The sequence below is a fragment of the Chroicocephalus ridibundus genome, chromosome 6 (genome assembly GCF_963924245.1).
Source record: "Chroicocephalus ridibundus chromosome 6, bChrRid1.1, whole genome shotgun sequence".
NCBI classification, from domain to species: Eukaryota; Metazoa; Chordata; class Aves; order Charadriiformes; family Laridae; genus Chroicocephalus; species Chroicocephalus ridibundus.
In genome coordinates, this window is record NC_086289.1 from 40,717,046 (window position 1) to 40,739,030 (window position 21,985).

The 21,985-nt window shown below is 43.2% G+C and overlaps 1 protein-coding gene across 1 annotated transcript; it reads left to right on the forward strand.

Moving 5' to 3' along the window:
* The first annotated feature begins 115 nt into the window (after window positions 1-115).
* Window positions 116-21,514, forward strand: MINPP1 (multiple inositol-polyphosphate phosphatase 1). Its single transcript, XM_063339323.1, has 5 exons — window positions 116-778; window positions 1,373-1,561; window positions 2,434-2,531; window positions 3,047-3,180; window positions 17,725-21,514. Exons 1-5 carry the CDS (start codon window positions 229-231, stop codon window positions 18,122-18,124), a joined length of 1,371 nt encoding a protein of 456 aa, XP_063195393.1. The 5' UTR covers window positions 116-228; the 3' UTR covers window positions 18,125-21,514.
* Window positions 21,515-21,985: the final 471 nt, after the last annotated feature.

The window sequence follows — 21,985 nt, forward strand, 5'->3', positions numbered from 1 at the left end:
CTGAGCGGAGCCACCACACAGCGTAAAGGCGGGGGGCCAGACAGAGGCGCCGAGGGGAGGAGGGCCCCGGAGCGGGGGAGGGCCCCCAGGGGCCTCCGCCTCGGCCGGGGCGGCCCCCTCGCCTGGCTACAAGCCTCCCGGGTTGAGGCGCGGCCCCTGAGGCGAGGGGAAAGCGAGAGGAGGCGGCCCCGCTCCGCCTCTTCCTGCGGGAGCCGCGCAGTTGCCGCCATGGCGCCGCACCGGGCAGCCCCTGCGCTCCCCTCCGCGGCCATCCTCCTCCTCCTCCTGCCGCTGGCGAGCGCGGGGCTGAGCGGCTACTTCGGCACTAAGTCCCGCTATGAGGAGGTGAACCCGCACCTGCTGCGGGACCCGCTTTCGCTGGGCCCCGCCGCCGGGTCGCGTCTGCCCGCCGCCTGCGCGCCGCTGCAGCTCCGCGCCTTGCTCCGCCACGGCACCCGCTACCCCACGGCCGGGCAGATCCGCCGCCTGGGCCAGCTGCACACTCGCCTCCTCCGCCGCCCCGCCGCCGCAGCCTGCCCCGCCGCCGCCGACCTGGCCGCCTGGCAGATGTGGTACGAGGAGAGCCTCGACGGGCGGCTGGCGCCGCAGGGCCGGCGCGACATGGAGCACCTGGCCCGCCGCTTGGCCGCCCGCTTCCCCGCCCTCTTCGCCGCCCGCCGCCGCCTGGTGCTGGCCAGCAGCTCCAAGCACCGCTGCTTGCAGAGCGGCGCCGCCTTCCGAGACGGACTCGGGCCTTCCCTCAGCCTCGGCAGCGACGGTAAGCCCGGAATCCCCACGCACACGCCTCCCCGAGGGGATGAGGGAGCCCCGCGGCCTCCCCTAGGGGATGAGGGAAGCCGTGAGGCCAGTGCCATGTCCCCCATCCCCGGGCTGAGGGACCTCCATGCCCTCCCCGAGGGGCTGAGGGAAGCATGAGGTGAATGCCATGTCACCCATTCCCAGACTGAGGGACCTCCGTGCCCTCCCCGAGGGGCTGAGGGAAGCGTGAGGCCAGTGCCATGTCACCTGTCCCCAGGCTGAGAGAGCCCCGTGCTCTTCTCGAGGGTCTGAGGGACCTCTGTGCCCTCCCCGAGGGGTTGAGGGAAGCCATGAGGCCAGTAGGATGTCCCCCATCCCCAGGCTGAGGGACCTCCATGCCCTCCCCGAGGGGCTGAGGGAAGCGTGAGGCCAGTGCCATGTCACCCATCCCCAGACTGAGGGGGACCCTGCACTCCACGTCCCCCCCATGGGGACACCACTATGGCGGGGGGACTGTCCCCGGGAGGGTGTCTGGGTGGCCAGGCCCCCTGTACTCCTGGGGACAGTGGTGCTTCCCCCTGGCTGCATCCCTGAGGCCCACGTTTGCTTTCAGAGGTGGAGGTTGAAGTTAACGATTCCTTGATGCGGTTTTTCGATCACTGCGCCAAGTTTGTCACCTTGGTGGAAGACAACGACGTGGCGATGTGCCAGGTGGATGCCTTCAAAGAGGGGCCAGAGATGAGGAAAGTCTTGGAGAAGGTCGCAAGTGCCTTGTGTTTGCCGGTGGAGGAGCTGAATGCAGGTAACAAATGCCTGTTACATTCAGCTCTGAGTCTGTATGAGAACAACTTCTGAGTAGTTATGCAGAATGGGTAATTTAAAACATGGTGTAAATTGGAGATGCAGCCTCTAATTAAATGCATAAGGCTGCAAATAATGTATTGATGTTGCAGTAATGAATGGTTGTTAGTCAGTGGTCAGAAGGAAAAGACATTTGAAAATATCATTCCCGTAGGTGAAATCAACTTTACCTTTGTTTTGAGGGATATGAGTGTGTTACTCTTTTAATTCTGCTTTGTTGAGCAGATGCAGCATTTGTAAAACCTGTTATAATTCCAGCGCACAAATAACCTCAGGTGGACTGACATGTCCATCTTGTAACTTCACTTGTCCAGAAGAGAAGTGCCAGGTTTCCCTGTCTGGTCAAGCAGTGGGGGAGGCCGCCAAATAGGTGTTGCTGTCCTTTCCAGCATGTCTCTAAAGCCACAATCTCAAACTTGCAACACGCTGCTGTTCAAACTCAGCCACTAACAAGGAGGATGAGTTGAACGGACACACCTTACTTGTGTTACTTTTCTGTCCTTTGTGGTGATGAGGACATGCTAGCAGTTGACATGTATAGCATGTACGTCAGCAGACATGCAGCCTTTGTGAAATGACCTCTTTTCCCCTCGTAGCAATGTAATGTGAAAAGCTGGTAGTCTGAAATGTGGATTCTGTGTGATAATGTCGTTGAAAGCTGCTTGGTTTTGGTGGTTGGCCTTTGGACTGTCCGTTATTTATTGGATTACATTGTTTGCATTGCTAAATTGTAGTTGTATTGGCAAGTTGTGGGAAAGTTGCTACTTGTGTAGCAGTGGTTTATCTTTTGTTTGTTGGTTGTATTTATTGCAGATCTTGTTCAAGTGGCTTTTCTCACCTGCTCATATGAGTTGGCAATAAAAAATGTGACCTCCCCATGGTGTTCACTCTTCAGCGAAGAAGATGCCAAGGTAGGTGCTAATTGGGAGAGATATTTGAGAAGCCTTCCAAAGATGATTTAGCGTTCAGATACAATTCCTTGCACAGTCAAAAGCTGTAAATTCTGTGCCGCTTATTCTTCAACCTAATGAAGCACTTCTTTGGTCTCCAAAGAGCTCTGGATTAATCAAGCATCAGAACTGCAATAACCTTCTTCATTCAGACTTAAATACTGGTGCAGTCTTGGTTTGTCCTGATTAAAACGTGTTTTTTCTGCTATTGTGCTTAATTCATATAGTACTTTTACTTCTGTAATGTCTGAAATGCTCTGGACAGCTTTGTTTTCCCTATATGATAAAATGCCTTGATTTCAGAAAACAGCAAATGAGGTCATTTAGGTCCTCTAAGACCTTGATGTTTTGGTTTTTCTTGTGTGTCAAAAAATTGTTGAATTCCTGCAGTGTGGGGTAGCATCGTTGCTCTGGGTTCTGGATTTTTTATTTTCCCTCTGTGCCATAATAAAAACTTGTGAACTCTCTAACTTTAGGTACTGGAATACCTGAATGACCTGAAGCAATACTGGAAGAGAGGATATGGCTATGACATCAATAGTCGCTCCAGCTGCATTTTATTCCAAGATATCTTCCAACATTTGGACAAAGCAGTGGAAGAGAGCAAAAGGTAAATGAAAAGGCTTTTGTGCTTGGGCTATAAGCTTTCTAGGGTCAAATAAAAGTTAAGTACTTTACTTCCAAATGTACCAATGTTAGGAGGGTTTGAACTAGGAGAGTTTTAATGGAGAGTGTAAAATTTTTAATAGAGCGGTATTACTGTAAAGAATATATATTTTTTTTCTTCCATTGATGCTCGTGTGCCCAGCTAATATATTTCCATCTTTTAACTTACTGATCCACATGGGCCTTCAAGGGACAGCCAGCTGCGGTGTCTGATAATGGTCTCCTCTTCCTGCATGGTCTGAGAAGAGGCCATTGAGTTAAAACAATGAGCTGCTTGTTTAAAATGTCCTTGTTAAAAATCATTTGTGGTGAGAACGGAAGACTGTGCATTGAAAGCATCCCCATGATACATTCCGTTATCTAGTTACTTAAGCACTTCAGCGTGGCAATCTTTCTTTCTCAATGTGTTTGATTTGAGTCTCTTGGGTTATTGAAGCACTTAATATTAAAGGTGTTGAAATGTAATTATGGAAAAATAATGATTACAGCTCAATCCAAACACTTTGTGACTCTAGACCAGAACGGCCTATTGCAGGATCCAAGAGGCTGGTGCTGTAACAGAAAACCAGTCCTGTAACAAAGCAGACTTTAGGCGATATACTCTGTGCCTTGTAAGAACAAGAAAAAGGCACTTCTGTCCTGAAGTTGTTGTAAATGCATGTTATTTGTTCCATGAATCTGAAGTCAGTAGTACAGCTGGCCAGTCCGAGAACTTTGTCTAGGATATTTAGCTTCCCATCCTTGTTCATTTACAGCAGAGCTGTATGGGCTGATATCTTCCTACAGTTGCGGTGTTGTTCCCAAACTACAAGTAACTGTTAGGGCATTTGAAGATACAATAACCAGGTGTCTTCAAAGGGTGGTGGTCAGATAAAGTGGTTTGTCTTCATCTGTTGCCATGACTTGACAACAGTCACTTTGTGTCAGTGGAAGAACAATAGTAGCAGTACTCCATCTGCTGAGTTGCAGTGCTCCAAACTGCCTTTGTAGTGTCATGGGTATAACCATCCCTGTGCTTCCTTAAAAATTAGAGGCGAGATGCCTGTGCTATTTTTGTGTGTTGTTTACTCCTTTGAGCTGGTATCAGTCGGCAGTTGTGATGTGGTATCTGTTTGGTTTTGATCTTGTCTCGTGTGAATTGGTGTGGTGAAGAGAAGCAAAATAGGGACGACACTGGGATCTGTTGTAGCATGGAGAAAACAAAGGCTCCGGTTACAGGTTGGGATGTTTGTGTCACAGAATTACCTGCTTTCATGAGCTCATAATATTATTTTTTTTTTCTTTTTGAGAGAGAGCTGCTTCAGGTTTAAATGCAGTGCATTCATACGAGAATTAATTTACAACTTGTGTCCATGCTCCCCACGCAAAATGAGGAATCAGAAATTCATAGTTGAGTGATCAATCACATGAATTAATACCTTAGCACGTAAGTGTGGAAATGTTTATAATAGTACACAATATCAAGGATACGATCATAAGATTGTACAAATATTGCGTTATTAAACACTTGATAGAAACCAATTTGTAAGTAACTAACTTATAACCAGCAAATTCAGCTTTAGTGTTGACATGTAAACATTAGTTACATGTGGTGGATGTTCTTGCATTCCTAACATCCTTGGGACTTTATTTCTGTATTCAGTATATTAAAGTAGATGTAGCTGGCACCCAGCAGAATTGTATTAATGGCTTTTAAGTTTCAGAAAGAAAAGCACGAGTCACGGATGTTTGAGGCTGTATGTATGTACTGTTTTTATTTGATAACTTGCTGGAAAACATCGTTTTTCCTTTTAGTTGTCAGGCTGAAATTAGAAGTAGCATTCACATTTTGTATTGGAGGAATGATCCATAAAGTTGATTATAGCAGAAAAGACAGCAAAGAGGTTTTGCTCCTTGAAAAGTTTGTTGGAGCATCCAAGCTGGACACGAACAGTGGCAGAACTGTGTAGTAAGTCAGCTGAAGCACAGTTTTCAGTCAGTCATTTATCTTTTTTGCTGTCCTTTAGTGTCGGATGCAGAGAGATACCCTGTGTTCATTGCTGGAGCTCTGAGTAACACAGCAATGTTGTGATCGTGTTTAATACGTGACATGGTTTCTTCCATCTAAAGTGGAGTTACCACTAGTTAAACAGTACACGTACTGTTTATCTTAATTACTTTTGGGATTCACCTGGAAAACCAGACTGATTTTTAAAACAGTGTTGGCTTAGTATGCAAGAACGTAAACGTGTTGAAAATTTCCCCTTAGGGTGTACACACAGGATTTTCCAACACTTGCATCCAGATTGGTGCCTTGGTCCTGCTCTGATGATGATGTGAGCCCAGGGAAGGGGGTCATAAGGGGTTGGGAATGAGAGCTGAGGATGGGAGCGTACAGGACTCTGCTGCATCGCGACAGCTGCCGTCAGGGGCCTTTCTGAACCTTACCTGTGCTGTGGAGCAGCCAGCATGAAGGAGACACCTTTGTTCATTTTGCCATGAATGGGTTAAAACTTGGCAGTTGCAAACACGAAATAAGTTTGACTTTGGGGAGGAGTTGCTGGGAATGAAAGGTGGGCAGCTGGCGATAGTGACCCTGCTCCAGCCAAGATGGCTTAAGAAATTGTGCTGTCAAATGATCGCTCTGGTGTCCAGAAATTTAAGGCTTGTGTGGGAGTCAGGGATACCTCTCATTTTGGTAGTGGTGGAGTCAAAGCAGTGGTTATGTTCAACCGTCCTTTAAATAAACTTCTTCACTGCATCCTTTCTTCAGCCTACTAGAGAGCTAAATGAAAAATACACTAGGGCACAGATCATTAACACCCAACTGTGAACAGATTGACAAGCGTGCTGCAGTGATTGCCTCTGTCATGTGCTGTCCTTGTCTCTACAAATAGAGAAAGTAAGAACTGGGAATGAGATCAGGAAGCGCAGGTTGAAAGAAGAACAGAAAAGCCAGACCCTTAACACTCCTCTGTCCTTCTGAAATCTGAAAAATAACCTAAATGCAGACTCGTGTAAGGAGGGTGATCGATTTTGTTTCCTTTTAGTGTAATTTACTCTTTGAACAGTGACAGCCTTTCATTCCTTACATTATATGCAGTAGTTGCAGCTGCGTGTCTCAACAGTGTATAAGATGTCCCTGTATGTTTAATAATAATAAAAATTTTGTCAACGATGGCTTTTTTTTTTATCTATACTTCTGATTTATTGAGAACTAGATCAGCATTCACTACATTACAAGGGGGAGCAGGCTTCCTGGGAAACAGCAGGTGTCTGGGGCAGAGCGCTAAAGGACCAAGAAGACTTCATCCCGTCTTTCAGCTTTGGCTACAGAAATCCGGTTGCAATCTCTGGGGCTCTGCTGTTGTGTTGCCACCACAGAGGGAAGCAGGTAGTGAGATTATGCGTGTGTCTGAAAATGATCGGGAGCCTAAAAATCTTGCAAAATTCAAAGCTGAGTGGGCAGTCCATTTAGTCTGTGTTATCCTAAATGGGAACGGAAAGCTTCCGAAGTGCGTTGCCTCGCACAAAAGGAGCGTGTCGCTCCGTCCCACAACGTAAGGTGGCAGTCTCAAAGCACTGAAGGCTTGAGCGTGATCTGAATCGGATCACCCAGTGCACTGAAGAGTATGTGGAAATCAGCCACCACCGATGTATGGGAACAGCTTGTGTCTCTTGTGATCCAGAGAGCAAAGGTGCAACTAATGCTTTTTCTTCTAGGGAGAGAGACTTATCCTGGATCCCATGGCAATATGAGAGTACAAGTGAAAGCAAGAAACCATACAAATAATAATTAAAAAAAGCCTGTATCTATAACAACAGAAAATGATTGGTTTTGCATGCTTTTTCCTTTTTTTTTTTTAATGGTATTGTGCAACTTCAAGGCAACAGGTTAAATATTTTTGCAGCAGTTCATTGCTCAGAAAATCAACCTTTGGGATGATGAAATGTCTTTTAGTGGAATGTTGTTTCAATTTAGCTTCAATTTAGTTGTTTAATGTTGATTTGTAACTGGCCATCTGCTTTAAAAATTTAAGAACAACAAATTTACTTCCAGGGCATTATCTTTGCTCCAAGCTCTCCGTTCTTCCTGGAAAGCTTAGATTGGGCTATCCAAAAGCAGAAAGGGGAGCATTTCTGTTCCAGCAAGAAGCTGAGGGATCTGCATTAGCTGTTCTGCTCCAGGCTTGACAGTGGAGAACGGTGCTGGCAACGCTGCATTTTTGTAGCATACTTAAAGTATTTATATTCAATAGCTTATTCCTGTTTTCATTTCCAGTTACAGCTGAACTAAGGAGAGAAACCTGGCTTTTACTGAAACCCTGTTTCTTCTGTGAAGTGATTCTTGACCTTGCAATCTGACTGCTCACTAATCACCAAACCTTAGTTGCCTTGTTAAAGGTCACTTTTCTTTCTTCTGGGGAAAATATCTTCCGCTGATTAGTCTATTAAGAAAATTATGTAAGTGGTAATAAATACCTATTGCTAATTAGACCCACCTTCAATTTGCAGTGCAAAAGTTTCAGATGTTTTTAGGATCTTTCATCGTATGAATTCCAACAGAATTCTTGGTTTAAACTAGTAATAGTCTCTTCTGTGTAGGTCTTGCTGTACAGCAAAATGGTTTTGAAGGCTGTGAAAGGGATTTAAAGTATATGATTGCTCTTGTCAACTGCCCCCATCCAGACAGCTGGTGGGAAGGTCTTGGAGTATCTATTCAGGAACTTGAGTCTGATGTTGAATTTATCAATAGCTGTATTAGTGACCATCTTCTGTTAGCACACCCGTGCATGGGCCCTATTCTTCTGCACCCTCAGTAGCAACAAAGTGTAAATGTCCAATGAAGATTAATTCTTTAGTAGAAAGCATCTACTCCTTGAGACCTTACCATAAGTCTCAGCGGGCCTTTCAGGACCACAATTCTCCAAACCTCCTTAACAGTCTGTAAGAAAATGTCATGGTCACCTTTCTAGGGAGAGGCTGGGGGCCAGGACTCTCTCATTCATACAAATTTTCTTAATTACAAAAAAAAAATAAAATTGTATCACAAGAGTTGAATATAAAATTAAACGAGGTGATTTGTTGTACTGAAATGGCGTACTTGGGCAGTTGTCTTAGTCCATAAAGCACTTTATTTTTGTGAAGACATAAGAATTGCATTTTTCCCAGGTCTTCCTGCTACGCAATTATGTGGCGAAGAAGCTAATGGGGAAATACTCTTCACTAAACGGTTGTGTTTTCCCCGCACTGAAGCCTAGGCGTTACTGAAAGTGTCCCTGCTTTTCATTATATTGGTAAAAATGCCAGGTAGTGATACCTGCATGCACGTTTGCTTGCAGTTGTGCTACTATGGAATAATCTTTGAAAGGTTGCTCTTAACCACTCAGCATTTGTTTAAACAGTTAGAAAGTGTCCAGTGTCCCAGAGCTGTGGTATTCAGAGGTGCTTCGAGGATGTAGAGGAGCAATTGATGAGTATCACCTTACCTCAGAAGCTGCGTTGAGTTCTTTGTGGCTTGTATGTGAGCTGCAGCTAGTGACCAAAACCTACTGTGATTTCTTCCCTCCCTGCCCCCACCTAACACGGTGCCGATGGTAGGTATAACCTCAGGCTTGATGGGCCCCATACTTCCTCAAGAGGCATATCTGGTCTGTGTGTTGCCTAGGACTGCTGGGACTGCCAGCTCAGCCCCGCTGCTCACTGGCTTCTTGCCTTCTTGGGAGACTTGGCACACTGAACTTGGGAGGAGAAAGGGGAGACGCTACGGTTGCAGGAGGAAGCCCCTGTTGCTGCAGAGTAGGGTATGGATCTGTAGGAAGACCATATGTAGAAGGGATAAAGATGTGCATTGCTTTTCAGATTTCTGTGAGATGCCTAGGTGGGCCTTATGTCTGTGATGTGGGAGTGCTGTTCCGCCAACAGGAACGGTGCGTGTTGATGAGGAATCCATATATTTGGGTAGTTAATGCAGTACAAAGCTGCTAATCCTGTGAAAAAAACCCACAACCTTAACAGCTACACACTTGGGCAGGGGTGGATTTGAAAACTGGTTGTGGCACACTTCTAAGGAAATCAGCTATTCATTAAAGCTGTTTTATACTTTTCTTTCTTCTAGCTTCAAATATTGAGCAAGTCTAAATGGATTGCCATAAGGCTCTGGAAGTTGGGAGGTATGCTTTGTGCAGCCACCTCAGTATTTAAAGTATGTGGCTAATGATTGAAAATACTAACCTAGCGGTACATACACATTGCAAAATATTTGGTGGCTTCGTCTGAGAGTAAGCAGGTTCAAGGTATTTAAAAAAAAAAAAAAAGACTTATTTGAATTTGAACCTAGTTCAAGATCAAGTGAAGGTGATCTTTGTAGTTATACCAGGCTAAGCCATATGCTTAACAGCTTAATTTGCCAATTTATTGATAGCTTTTATTATTTCATGTAATTTGCCTTCTTCTTTGCAGGTCAGTTCACAACACAATTGATAACGTTTCTGTAGTCATTTACTACTGTGCCCTAATTGCTCCCTTCAAAACTATGACTCAGTACAAAAGAATTCAGTATATGATCTAGAAACAATTAACTGTTCACAACTATCTTTTTATAGTATGTACAAAAGGAACAGAGCAAAAAGTTTCCACGTATGCAGCAGAAATGATATAACTGGATTTAAAAAAACCCCTTTTGCTCAGATCCAAATTGTTCAGTTGTTTCTTCTAACAAAACTTGTTGGTTGCAGCTGGGATCCCACACTTGTGCTGTGCAGGTTCTTGACTCTCTGGGTGCGTCAGCAGGCTTAGGATGCCCTGCGTCCCTTGGTGGGAATTGTAAACCAATGTGTTTGATCACCCACCCGGTAGCAGTGCAGTTCCAAAGGGGAACGGGCGCTATGACACGTAGACATGTAATTTACATTATTTGAAGTGTAGGGCACTTTGCAGCCAGATGTGTACTACATGGGCTTACTTCAAGATATGAAACGGCTCTTGCAGAGCCAGGTTAGAGATGTTGGTGCAGTGGTCCCCAGAGAGTCCCTTTCTCAGAGGGCATGGAGGTGTGGGTGGCTCCATGTGGCTTCAGGGGTATCCCCACCATGTCCCCTGGCTCTTTGGGGTACTGGGAGAGCATGTGATGAAAGCTTCTGGACTAGGTGCTTGTCACCTTAGCTGTTAATTACATAGTGATATATAACTTACCAAAAAAAGTTCATTTGACTTCAGTATCTCTCTTCAGAGAGGAGAACAGGTGGTGTGTGTGTGATGGGTAGACTGCTCCCTGTAATAAGATGTTAATGGGTTCACAGAACAGTGTGCCACCTGGACGGTTCAATAGATCACACAGTTTACATTAGTGCACCTGAAAGGTACGCAGGTCTTGACTTCATTTCCAGTAAATCAGAGAAATAGGATGACTTTTGCTAATAAGCTGTAAATGTCTCAAACAGCAGCTTTGTATCATGCTGTATGTGTGGTTTTGATAGCTCCATCTTTCAAAGATGTGGCTTCTGACAGGATTAGGGATGCTTTGAGGGAAACCAGGTAGAGACGTGACATTTTCCATAAGTCCTTGTAGCACATTCAGCAGTATCCCTATTTCTGCATTTCTGAAGTGTGTGTGTGTGTGTTTGCTGACTTCTCTCAGATACCTGGGCAGTCCAAGGGACCTCCCCTGGGAATGTGTCTTTTTATCCATCTGGTTAGAACTAGATATTTTAAGTATTGCTTGCTCGTTCAAACCTCCCAGAACGAACTTAATCTCACATTTTGCCTAATACTTGCTTGCTCAGGATTGCTCTGAAAAGATGCCTCAGCAGCTTTTACGGAGTTGTATCCTTCTATCTAAGGAAATAGAAAACCAAGCACAACAATACCTAGGCAACGAACACACAAATGAACTGGTCTAACCAGTATTCACCTTGGCCAGGAAGGGTTTGACAAGTGGCATTACCCTGTTGATTTGGCTTTGGCTTATTATGATGGTTTAACATTTAGCATCAGCACGATGCTGCTGCAGTAATGCATTTAATCTCTGAGGTCCGTAAGAACGTGAGATGTGGGATCATTCGAAATGAGCCTTTGAAACTGTAGAAGCTCTGAAGTGAAATGCAGTGAAGCCTGGTTAGCTTTGGATGACTGACTCTTGTGGGACTAGATGGAGCTGTTGCCTTTTAATCGGGGTTTTAAATGTGTCACCTTTTCAAGTTTGCCTTTGCCATGAGTGAGCTCATGTATGGCCTTGTTGGAAAAGAAGAAAATTTTTATCTTGTTAGTATTTGTGGTGGCATTTTGTTGTGTTGGTACTGATTCTGGAAAGGAATGAGCACAGCAGTCTTCTGTTCTACTATTTAAGGTGGAAGCTTTGATGCATGAGGACTTAATACTGCTTGACAGATTTTTACTTTTTTTTTCCCCCCTCCTTCCCACTGGTGATGACAGTCTGAGCAACGCTGCTGTTAGGCATTTCCACTGCCTTCTGAGTCCCGCCACTGCATTCCCTGATCTCTGCTGTTTCCTTATGTAGATTTAGGGTTCCTCCAACATTTTTTTTTTTTTTTTTTTTTTTTCCCCACAAATAAATCACAAGGGGAGGTGGAAGGGATGGAGAATTCATCCCGTAGCTGAAAGCAGAGGTTTTTGAGTACTTTGTGCCAGCTTTCCTGCTGGGGAGAAAAAGGACAGAATGCGCTCTAAGCTTGCTTAGACAGTTAAGTTTTAACGGTTGTTAAAACTTACCTTCTTTGAACTTGTTGGAGGGATTTTTACATGAAGTTTGAAGGTTGGCTGGTTAAGCTCTGCTGTAGGAAATGTTTCTTCTTACCCCCCACTATGTCCTTGGGTTTGGGTTACCTCTAGCTGGAAGTCACACTGGTGCTTAGGAATTAAACTTTGTTGAAAAGAAAGTTTACTTCTACCATATCTAAAGTGATATATCCGTAGTCCTAGAAGAGTAGGAGTGATCTACTGTTGAAGATGGGTGGGCTGATGCAGAAGATTCAGGGCTGAATGCGAGTCTGCCGAGATTAAGGAGAGCTATAATTTGCCTGAATGATAAATCCCATGTCCATGCTTCTTCACAGTGCCTTTTCTTCCATGGTGAGACTTAGCTTTTGGGATTGTGCTGATGAATTGTTCAGTAACGTCTTCATTTTCAGCTGTGGTCGGATTTACTTAAAGGGTTACAGTGTAGGCAGTTCAGCGGCTGAAGTCAACGCATCTCTTCAGTGAACCCTGCTGATGTTCTGTGTAGTGACACCCACTTCTGCTTGTTTGGAAGTGCTCCATAAAACGAGTAAGAAACCAGTTGTTGCAAACACTTTCAGACAAGCTCTTAACATTTTATTGCAGTCTTGTCATCTCCCTTTAAAATTGGAAATGGGATTTTTTTTTTTTTTTTTTTTTACTGCTCAGTGTGCTTTCCCAAGTCATTTACTACTAAATAAAAGGGAGGGGAAAAAAGTTAATTGAAATATCATTAGCAGTTGCCAGAGCATGATGTTGAGAACTTTGGCTGATGCTTCCATGTGATGCTGAGTCATTAATTGATAGTAAAGAAGACTGAGTGTGGAAGACGCAGGCCTTCCGTTTAATATTTTATTAGCCTGTGCTACTGTTGTGAATTTATCAGTGTTTTGTCATTTGTGCTTTGTGCTTCTGTCTTTTATTTATCAGAAATGTAGGGGCAGTAGTAACCTTTGCCTGTGTACATGCTCTGAAGAGGCAATCTTAGTGATTTCCCCATAATTAAAAATATCACTGTTGCTGTTTTAACCTTGATGGTGATTTTTATTGTTGTTATTAGATGATATGAATCCCCATCTGAACTGGAGTTGTGACCCCGGAGACTGAACAGGGAGTGCTTGAGTAGTCTTAGAAATCAGATACCTGGCGCTGGTCAGAAACCAAGTGTACTGTGTTAAAGAGGCTATTGAAAAGTCAGGATTGTATCGTATAAGGAAATAGTTTTGATCCTCCTTAAAATAATACAGTGGGATAGCTGTGAGTGAGGGAGAGGTTTGTTTTATGTCCCAAGGTGGTTTGGCCTGTCAGCATGAGTATTTCTGGAGCCTGAAGCAGGTGAAATAAACTTAAGTTACAGTGAGAATGGGCGCCTTGTTTATTGCTTCTTTTGTCTTCATGAGACTTTCTTTCCTTGTTCTTTAAAACTTCTCTGTGTGTGTATGTGTATATGCTATAATTTGTTTTCTGTTCTGGAAATGTATGTCTTGCTGGTTTCTTTGTGGTTTGTTTTTTTTTTTTTTAACTGAGAAGTCAAACATATTTTTTGTGATTTTTTTTCCATTTCAAAATTCCTGCTAGCATCAGCTGGAAAGTAAAGCCAAACCTTGCTTAAAGCCAGAGCTGACAGCCAGATCTTTTTTTTCCTTAGCAGCTTTGAAACCTTTTTGTGGGGGTGGGGGCAGTGTGTGAAATCCACTCCCCGTGGAGCGAATAATGCCTATGTAACCCTTGTTTTAGGGACTTCAGCAGCATATTTACATTACTAGCTTCCTTGCTTGGTAAGCTTAAAAAAGAGACCAACACATTCGGAAGCAGGCATGTGTATAAAGGTGTGCAGCTGGGATGAAATGAAAATATGCCGAGTTGCTAGAGCTGGGTGATATTCCTTCAAGGGTGCTAAAAGATCTTGAATGAAATAGCTGAATTAACATTCAGCGTGTGTTGGTTTCAGCCAAGAAGCTTGGGTGGGCGGGGGGCAGCAGATGTGATAATTTTCAAACAAATAATTAAATAAAGGAAAAATTAAAAAAGCAGCTCCAGGGGAGAATCAAGAATTACAGGCCAATCTAGCGTTGATAAGCACCTCAATGAATACGATATACCAGAGTAGTGTCAGTATGGCTCTTTGAAAGGAAAACATACCTCTTGGAGCTCTTGGAAAGGATGAGCAGGTATACAAATAGGGTGACTGTGAAACCAGAGTCATGATACCAAACATCTTTCAACAGGTTTCCTTGTCAAAAGAAATCAAGCAACTGGGGTTAAGGGGGAAGGCCCTTGCGTGGGTAAAAAGTTAATAAAAATACAAGAAATGGAGAGTAGGGATAGCTGGCTGGTTTTCCTAGCAGAGGTGGGTCAGTAGTGGAGATAGATCTGCAAGAATCTGGGCTGCTCAGCATGTTGTAAGTGACTGGGAAAACGAGGTGAGAAGTTAAGTGGCGTTGCAAATGCAGCACTTCTATCCAAGATAAGTTGTTCTACTAGGAGGATTGTAAAAAGGACCTTGTGAGACTAACCGGGCTTGAAAACTGCAGGTCAGTGAAGTAATCCCCATGGTAAAAATGCTCATCTTACCATCTGTTGGGTAGAATCTGGGATAACTTACTGCTTAGGAGTTGAGTTTTGAGGCCGTTTTAACTGTCTGGAATTATCTTGGACTTCTGTAACCTAACTAGAAAAGGTGTTAGATGTCGTGAATTAAGGAAACGGAGAGCATCGTGGATGCAGCATGGATTTACGATGTAGCTTACAGTCTTGAGTATTGTGCATTTCTAATTCTCTGATCTAAAAGGATGTAGCTCACTTTGGGAACATTGTGGAATGACTACGGTAGGATTTCTCAGCTTGGAATGAATATTATTGCGAAGTTGTATGTAGATAGAATAAATGGTACATAGCATCAACGAATAGAAAAAAATAAGAGCAGTACGTGAAGCTGTGCAATTCCTTGCCACAGGATGTTGTGCATGCTAGAGATGTACATGGATTTAAGGAGAGATTTGACAAAGGAAAGATCAATTGAGAGGTCCTACATTACAAAGAAGCCACATATGGCCCAGGAGATCTCTGAGTTGGAAATTGCACGTCAAAGGAATAGCCTTCTGTCATCGTCTTTAGGCATGTGGGGTTTTGCTGCCGTTCCTATTTGTTGTCTGACAGGAGGGATGTGAATGTGTCCTAAAACCTAAAAATACTTCCCTGAAGGTTTGTGTGGAGGGGGGCGATATAAATGAACAAGTCAAATGAGTAAGAGGAGGGAACAAAGAATAGAGGGGAAGGGAAGAGAAAAGGGGTTGAAGGATCCAAAAGCTTTACAATTTTAAAATGAGGGAAGGGGTCATGAATAACAAGGGAAGAAATGTAGGCAGAACCACTGATTTTGGAGGAGCTGGAAGAGGGGCTGTAGTGAATGTACACCTCTTGGTGCAGCAAAGGCACAGGTGGAAAAAAATGTAACACCCTCCATACAGAACCTTTCTGTGGTCTTAATGCTGCTTTTGAACAGGAAACAGAGGCCGGTTTCTGATATGTTTTTTCAAGTGATGATTTTTGCCTAAGGGGAGAGTATGTGCACGTACGTGCACACGTCTAAGGAGTACAGTCAGAGGAGCTGCAGGCTCACCAGGAAGCAGAACGGTGCAAGGCGTATTTCAGACTGCACAAACAGCATGGCTATATCAAGCTGTAATCCAGAGCCCATCCTGTGCCAGTACTGAATTCCTGATCAAAGTTTGAATCTACAGGCAAGTCCCCCAGTTAACCATTTTTTCAGTTGCTTTGGGTTGGAGCAGAGGAAACGCCTCCTTTTCAGGCCAATCAAGACGTTCTTATCTGTGGGTGGACTTCACTGTCAGCTGGAGCGTGCCAAACATTACCTCTTGTCTCACGAGAGCAAAATGTGTGTTTACATGTGCTAGAACAAGTGACCCTGGGCTTCTGACTGTCACTTGGAGATGGTCCCAAAAAGCCATCATCCTCCTCTGGAGCAAGGGGCAGATGTTCGTCTTGGCTGATGCTTCCTCGTGCAGTAAAGCCAGTTCTTCTCTTTCCTTAGGTTGAACAATGCGTAACCTCTTGTTGCACAAACTGTCTTTGTTTTGGGCTGTGTTTGTGGTATGAATCTGTGGCTTAATTTGCTGGCTTGTGTGCTGAGGGAGTATAAGCTTCTTGACTAGTTGGTATTCTCAAAAATTAGGAATAGCAGTAGTTGTGCTTATAATTCGGACTAATAAATTGCGGAGGGACAGCTGTTTTCCTCCAACAAATGGATTGCTGTCTTCAGACTAAACTTTGGTGAATGCTGATATACCTTCCAAACAGCTGAACCGTATTATTGGGGGGGAAAAAAAATTGGCAGTATTTTGCTATCCGGTTTGATTCTTGTTCTGGCATGATACACAGTTGAAAGCATTGGTGGTCATAGAGGCAGGCAAGAAACGCTCCTTAAAATCCTGCGTTGGTCGTGGTGTGCCGGGAAGGGAAGCAGTTTGTGTGTTAAATAAGTAATTTGTTTGCTTGTGCAGGCAATCATGTGGTTGTAGTTAGGTCAGGGGGTAGTAGAGGCTTACTGTAGTTTCTTAATGTGCCAATAAGTTTGTACTTAGACTCAGTTTTCATATTGAAACTGAATTGTCACTTACCCTTTATTACAGCAGTTGGAAAAGGTTTTTGATCCTCAAATCTAGTAAAATTAATGCTGAAAACTTTATAATCCGGGTCTAAAATTATGATAGTGTGGGGGCTTCTCTTTGCTGCACCTTGGATTAATTTAGGCAGAAACTTGTATAAAAGATTTTTAAAAATTCTGGGTCATTTGGAGTATTTAGAATAGCTAAAGAAAATGTGAAATGGATTGTCCCCTGGGTGATCTTACTTAATAGTTCATTATGCTTTGTTACTCAGGTAGTTTTTGCATCTGCCAGGGAAAAACAAACAAAAACCTGACTGCCTCTAATCAATCCTATTAAGCATAGCTCAGCATTCTGGGACAAGCTGTTATATTTTAGCCATAAATTTGTACTAAAGCAAATCTGTGAAATTTGAATTAAAAATTTTATTTGGTTTAGAAAAAAAAAAGTCTCAGGGAGTTTTTCCAAACAGCCCATGATCGGGGAATGGCTGTATGTATTTGCAATGGATCTGTGTTAACAGAAATAATGAGTTACTGCGATATCCTGGAGCCGTCCCACATGCTGGCAGTGGAAGGGGACTCTGTCACATCCGATGAGGGGCTTGACCTAGTTTGAATGTTAACAAAGCCTTGCAGCTGGCTTGGTGATTTGCTGCCCTTCTCTCAAATTCCTGATGGGAGGAGGCAATGCTATTTAAAAATCTTATATTTATTCCAAAACCAGTTTATTAACTGTAGCATGGTCACTGGATCTTCCCATACCTGGGCAGAGCAAAAGTGTCTAGGCTCACACAGGGAGTCGAAGAGATGTACTGAGCCTATGGACACACACTGTGTTTCTTGCTTTGTTTATCATATTTATATTAGGCTCTAGCTGTAGCCTAGCTACGTTTATTACAATTTCCAACACTTTATGTAAGAACCAATACCGTTAATTGGGACAAAATTTAGGAAGCTTGGATGCTTTAAAAAAAAGCCTGTAATATACTGAAACTCCCAAGCAGGTTTTTATCGGGCCTTGGAGTAAAACAGGCTCAAAGTCTACTTCCTTAAGCCTTCGTTGCTGGCAGCTGTGCAATATGTTGGTATGTTTGTTTTAAAGCACAGGCTTTTGCTCATCCTTTGCACTTTTTTCTTTTTTAGTTCAAAACCCATTTCTTCACCTTTGATTGTACAAGTTGGGCACGCAGAGACGCTTCAGCCACTACTTGCCCTTATGGGTTTCTTCAAAGATGATGAGCCTCTCAAGGCAAACAATTATGTCAGGCAAACGCATCGGAAGTTTCGCAGTGGCCGGATTGTGCCTTATGCTGCCAACCTGGTATTTGTGCTTTACCACTGTGATCAAGTGAAAACCTCTAAAGAGGAATATCAAGTGCAGATGCTGTTGAATGAAAAACCGATGCTGTTTCATCACTCAAATGAAACCATCTCTACTTACGAGGACCTCAAGGACTATTACAAGGACATCCTGGAAAACTGCCACTTCAAAGAAGAGTGCGAATTATCAAAAATTAATATTACTGCTATTGATGAACTTTGATGGAATGAAACGGAGTGGGTGTCGTGCAAATTGATCTCGGTTCTGTTCGGCAGACGTTGTGAACAAGCACTTTTGACGATTTGCTGCTGCTGTGTTGACTTTCTGAACTGGCAGATTTGATGGGTTGTCTCAGTTAGCTCAGTGCACTGTTTATTTATTACATAAGCAGAATTACAAAACCAAATGCTGTAACAGGGGTGTTGATGAGCATTTTTAACAAATAAGTGATGTCAGATGAAGGGTACCTGTATGTTAATATGTGTGAATAAGTAATTTCATTGGTCATTCCTTTTAGGAATGTGCCGTGGATGGATTTTGGAGCTGGGGTGACTTCTATTTTGTCAGAGTTGGAGGTGGTTGGACCGATTCAGTATTGCTTTGTGCTGCCTGTTTTGCTAGCTGCTGTTTTCCTGTGGCAGGCATGAATTCAAACCTGTGAGCCTTTTTGCTCCTTTTCCTGAGCCTCTAGAAGGGAGAGGGTACATAATCCTTCTCCACAGATGCCCAACTTCTGCCTGGAAAGCATCACGCAAACATCTCTCTCTTGGGCGTTTAAAGCAGGAGGAGTTGCACTGTTCCTGCAGACATTATCTGCCTGAAAAGGGTCCAGGAGTTAAAAATCTTAAAGTCATCGCTGACCCATCCCGCATAGCACGTTAGCTTACAGGGTAAGTAAATTATCTTTTTAAGAAGAAAAGAAAGTGTTTAAAAAAAAAAAAAAAAAAAAAAAAAAAAAAAAAAAAAAAAACAAAAACAAAGGAGTAGGAAGTAGTCACTCTTTTTAAGGTGCTCTGGGACATGCAGCAGTTGTTCTCTAAGTAATCTGGTGTGTCCTTTCACTTGACACCATCAATTTCTTGTGTTAAAGGTTTGGGCTGGGGCATTCAGGTTAGGCTCTGCTATGGCGGTGAACATCTTAGTCTTGTCTGGGGGCTGACAGTTTTCCTAGCAGCTCTGGTTGGAAGGTGGTCTCCATTCCAGCCTCCTGCTTGAAATGGGATTGTTGTTAACCCTAAATCCATGCAGGTTTTGGACTGTAAAAAGTACCTGGCTGAGACTTAATTTCTGCTAGCTTTAATGCACCGAATGTAGTGTCGCTTACATAGGCCTTATGCATTTGATGTGCCTCCTTGTTCTTGAAATGAAGCTGTTTTTAAAGAAATTCCTTGCATACAAGTACTGGTGATCTTTTAAAGCAACTGCACTTAAAGTAGGTTCAGTTGCTACTGGAAGTTGGAAAGTATTTTAGAGCTCTACAGTGTGGCAGAAAAGGAAAAAAATAAGATAATTGTCCAGAAATGTCTCAAAAGCAGTAAGTCAGATAAAAATTCCTACATCGCCCAGAAGGGAACAGCTGTGTGAATAAGATGCTCCAAAGCAAGTGAGGGTGTGGATTTCTGGTGCAGGTAGCTCTTGAAGGGCATACTCACACCCTGTAATGAGTGTGCTGGTGCTCACTGTGTAAAGTGAGGCGTAGTTGCTGTCTTTGCTGGGGAGGGGGTGAAAGGTTGGTGTAAGTGATTACCACAGGGTATCACGTGCACTATAAACATTTATACCCTCATTTGCTGCAGGGTAACTTCTTTTTGTAGGCTCACCTCCAGAACTGGGAACTTAACTGCTGCAAAAATGGGTAAGAGAAAGGCGCAAAGCTGAGGAGTTCAACTTAGCGTATATATTTTTTTTTTGTTTTTCTTGAGGACTTAGGCTTCTGCAACTTTTTTTTTTAATATGGCTTGTATAAAAGCACTTAAAGTTTACGTATCTGTAAGTTGAGGAGCAATCAAAAACCTGTTTTTTACTGTTGTACTCCGAGTTAAGGGTTGGGACGTAGAGCCCTGCTTCATTGGTGCACTGATTCCTGTGGAGACAGAGGTTCTGATAGCTGAAGATAGCGACTAGAACTGGGGGATATTTCAGCATTAACATCCCAGAGAAACACTCGCCTGTGTTAGCTCTGCAGCTGCTCTTGTGAAACTGGCGAAATGGTTGGAGAGGAGTACTGATGCTGAGACAAATGTAGGTGTGTAGGTCAGGATAATTGTCAGCCCCAGCATATGACACTCACTGCTCTATCAGCTTTGCATGTCTCCTTTTTCACATGATCCTACCTTGAGAGTAAGTCAACTGATTGTAATTACTGTGACAGATGCCTCTTACAAACTTTATTGCAACATTTTGAGGCAAGCTGCAAAGAAATGAGCCTTTGTTTAAGGGCAGTTGAATTTGGTAAATAGCAGATGCGAGGGTGAGAAAATTCACCTTTGAACAAATATATTTTTCTGTGAGTCAGTCATCCTGTGATGATTCACGGTTTGAACAGAAGGGATGAGAGCCCGACTATTGGAGATGAATGGAGGATTTCTGTTTGTCAGGTCGGTGAGACATTTAAAGACATCATGTTTGTTAAGAGATAAATCCTTCTTCCTTATGGAGGAGGAACACGTTGCACTTTGCTTTTTTTGGTCGTGCGCCAGATGAGGTGGGGGAACCAAAAAGTTTCTTCTACAGTGAAGCATCATTTGCTTCTGTGTTACCAAGTTGGTTGTATGCTTAAATCCTGTGCAAAGGGCTTGAAGAATGAGTCTTCATATTTTGCCTTGGAGTACCTGCAGCATAACAGATCTTGAGTGGCTCTCAGCAATTAACAGAAAAGGAAAATGTGCTGTTTGGTTTCTGATCTGTGTTTAAAGGATGCGCTGACTCACTCCTTTGGCAGAATTGGAGGCTGCAGGTGGAAACTTTGCACAATTGTAGCAATAGAAGTGCCTGGACATGTAAATGTTCTGTGCACTCGCTCACGTGACTGATTCTTACCATTAGGAAGGTGATTTCAGTCTGACCCTTTTATTTAGTAAGTATATAAATTTGTTTATCTACTAAAAAGGAAAACTAAAGTGGATCAAAATATTTCCTTAAAGCTGGGTGCTAGCTCAGTGAGCGGTGTTTGAACAGGCTGCTGTATCTCATGGCATTGTAGATTTACCACATCCTGAAAAAGTCCTGCAAGAACAATAATGCTTTCTCTTCCATCACGTGGCTCTGGACAAAACACCTCATCTCCGTCATCCATTGAGGACTTCATTTGCAACCTTTCTCAAACTGGAAGCTTTCATTGATTGAAAAATACCAACAGTGTTCTTGGATGCTGCCTTTAAATACCTTTGAAATGTCTTTTATTTTGTTAAATGTCTAAAGCTTAACGGATCTTTCTGGCAAATTAGTTTTTTCCTCCCAGTAAGTACTGCTGCTGTAATTCTGGTTAGCATCGTGCTGTCAAATCACTGGACGCAATGTGAATTTGTAATTATATGGTACTAACTGGATGAATTTTGAGAACTTGTTTTGGATTTTTAGTGCTGTGAAATAAAACTACACACTTTCCTCATCTCTCTTGTATGAGCAGTCATGACACGATCTTTAGTATCATGGCTCTGTTCTGCTTCAAAGTACATTGGGTAAGTTGCTGTTACTTGCATTGGTGTCTCTAATTATTTTAAGTCGTCAGATTGCTTGGTGATTAATATAAAATGCCTTAATTGGGTTTTTTACTTCATGTTTTGAAGTGAGTGAAAATTTACTCTTGTTTCCAGGAGCCCTGGTTTTAAAAACAGTGATATTTTCCTGACAAGGCTTTGGCAGATATTACTATACCATGCAAAATGTCTGAAAATGTCCCGCATTTTGAAGTAGGGTGAGAGTTACACATTTTCGTGCAGTCCAGAATCTGCTGCACTTTTATTTTTCTAAACACTATCATTCTCTCCATAAGAGATTGACGCTGATTATTTGATAAAGAATTAGAAACATACCTCATGCAATACTTTCTAACCTGTCATTTCTTGTAGGTGTTTAGCAATA

Excerpts from the sequence above, each read along its gene's own strand:
- MINPP1 (XM_063339323.1), top strand. The coding sequence starts at position 229 with ATGGCGCCGCACCGGGCAGCCCCTGCGCTCCCCTCCGCGGCCATCCTC. Across the intron at positions 779-1,372 it reads CCTCAGCCTCGGCAGCGACG|AGGTGGAGGTTGAAGTTAAC; the intron begins GTAAGCCCGGAA and ends GTTTGCTTTCAG. Across the intron at positions 3,181-17,724 it reads GCAGTGGAAGAGAGCAAAAG|TTCAAAACCCATTTCTTCAC; the intron begins GTAAATGAAAAG and ends TTTCTTTTTTAG.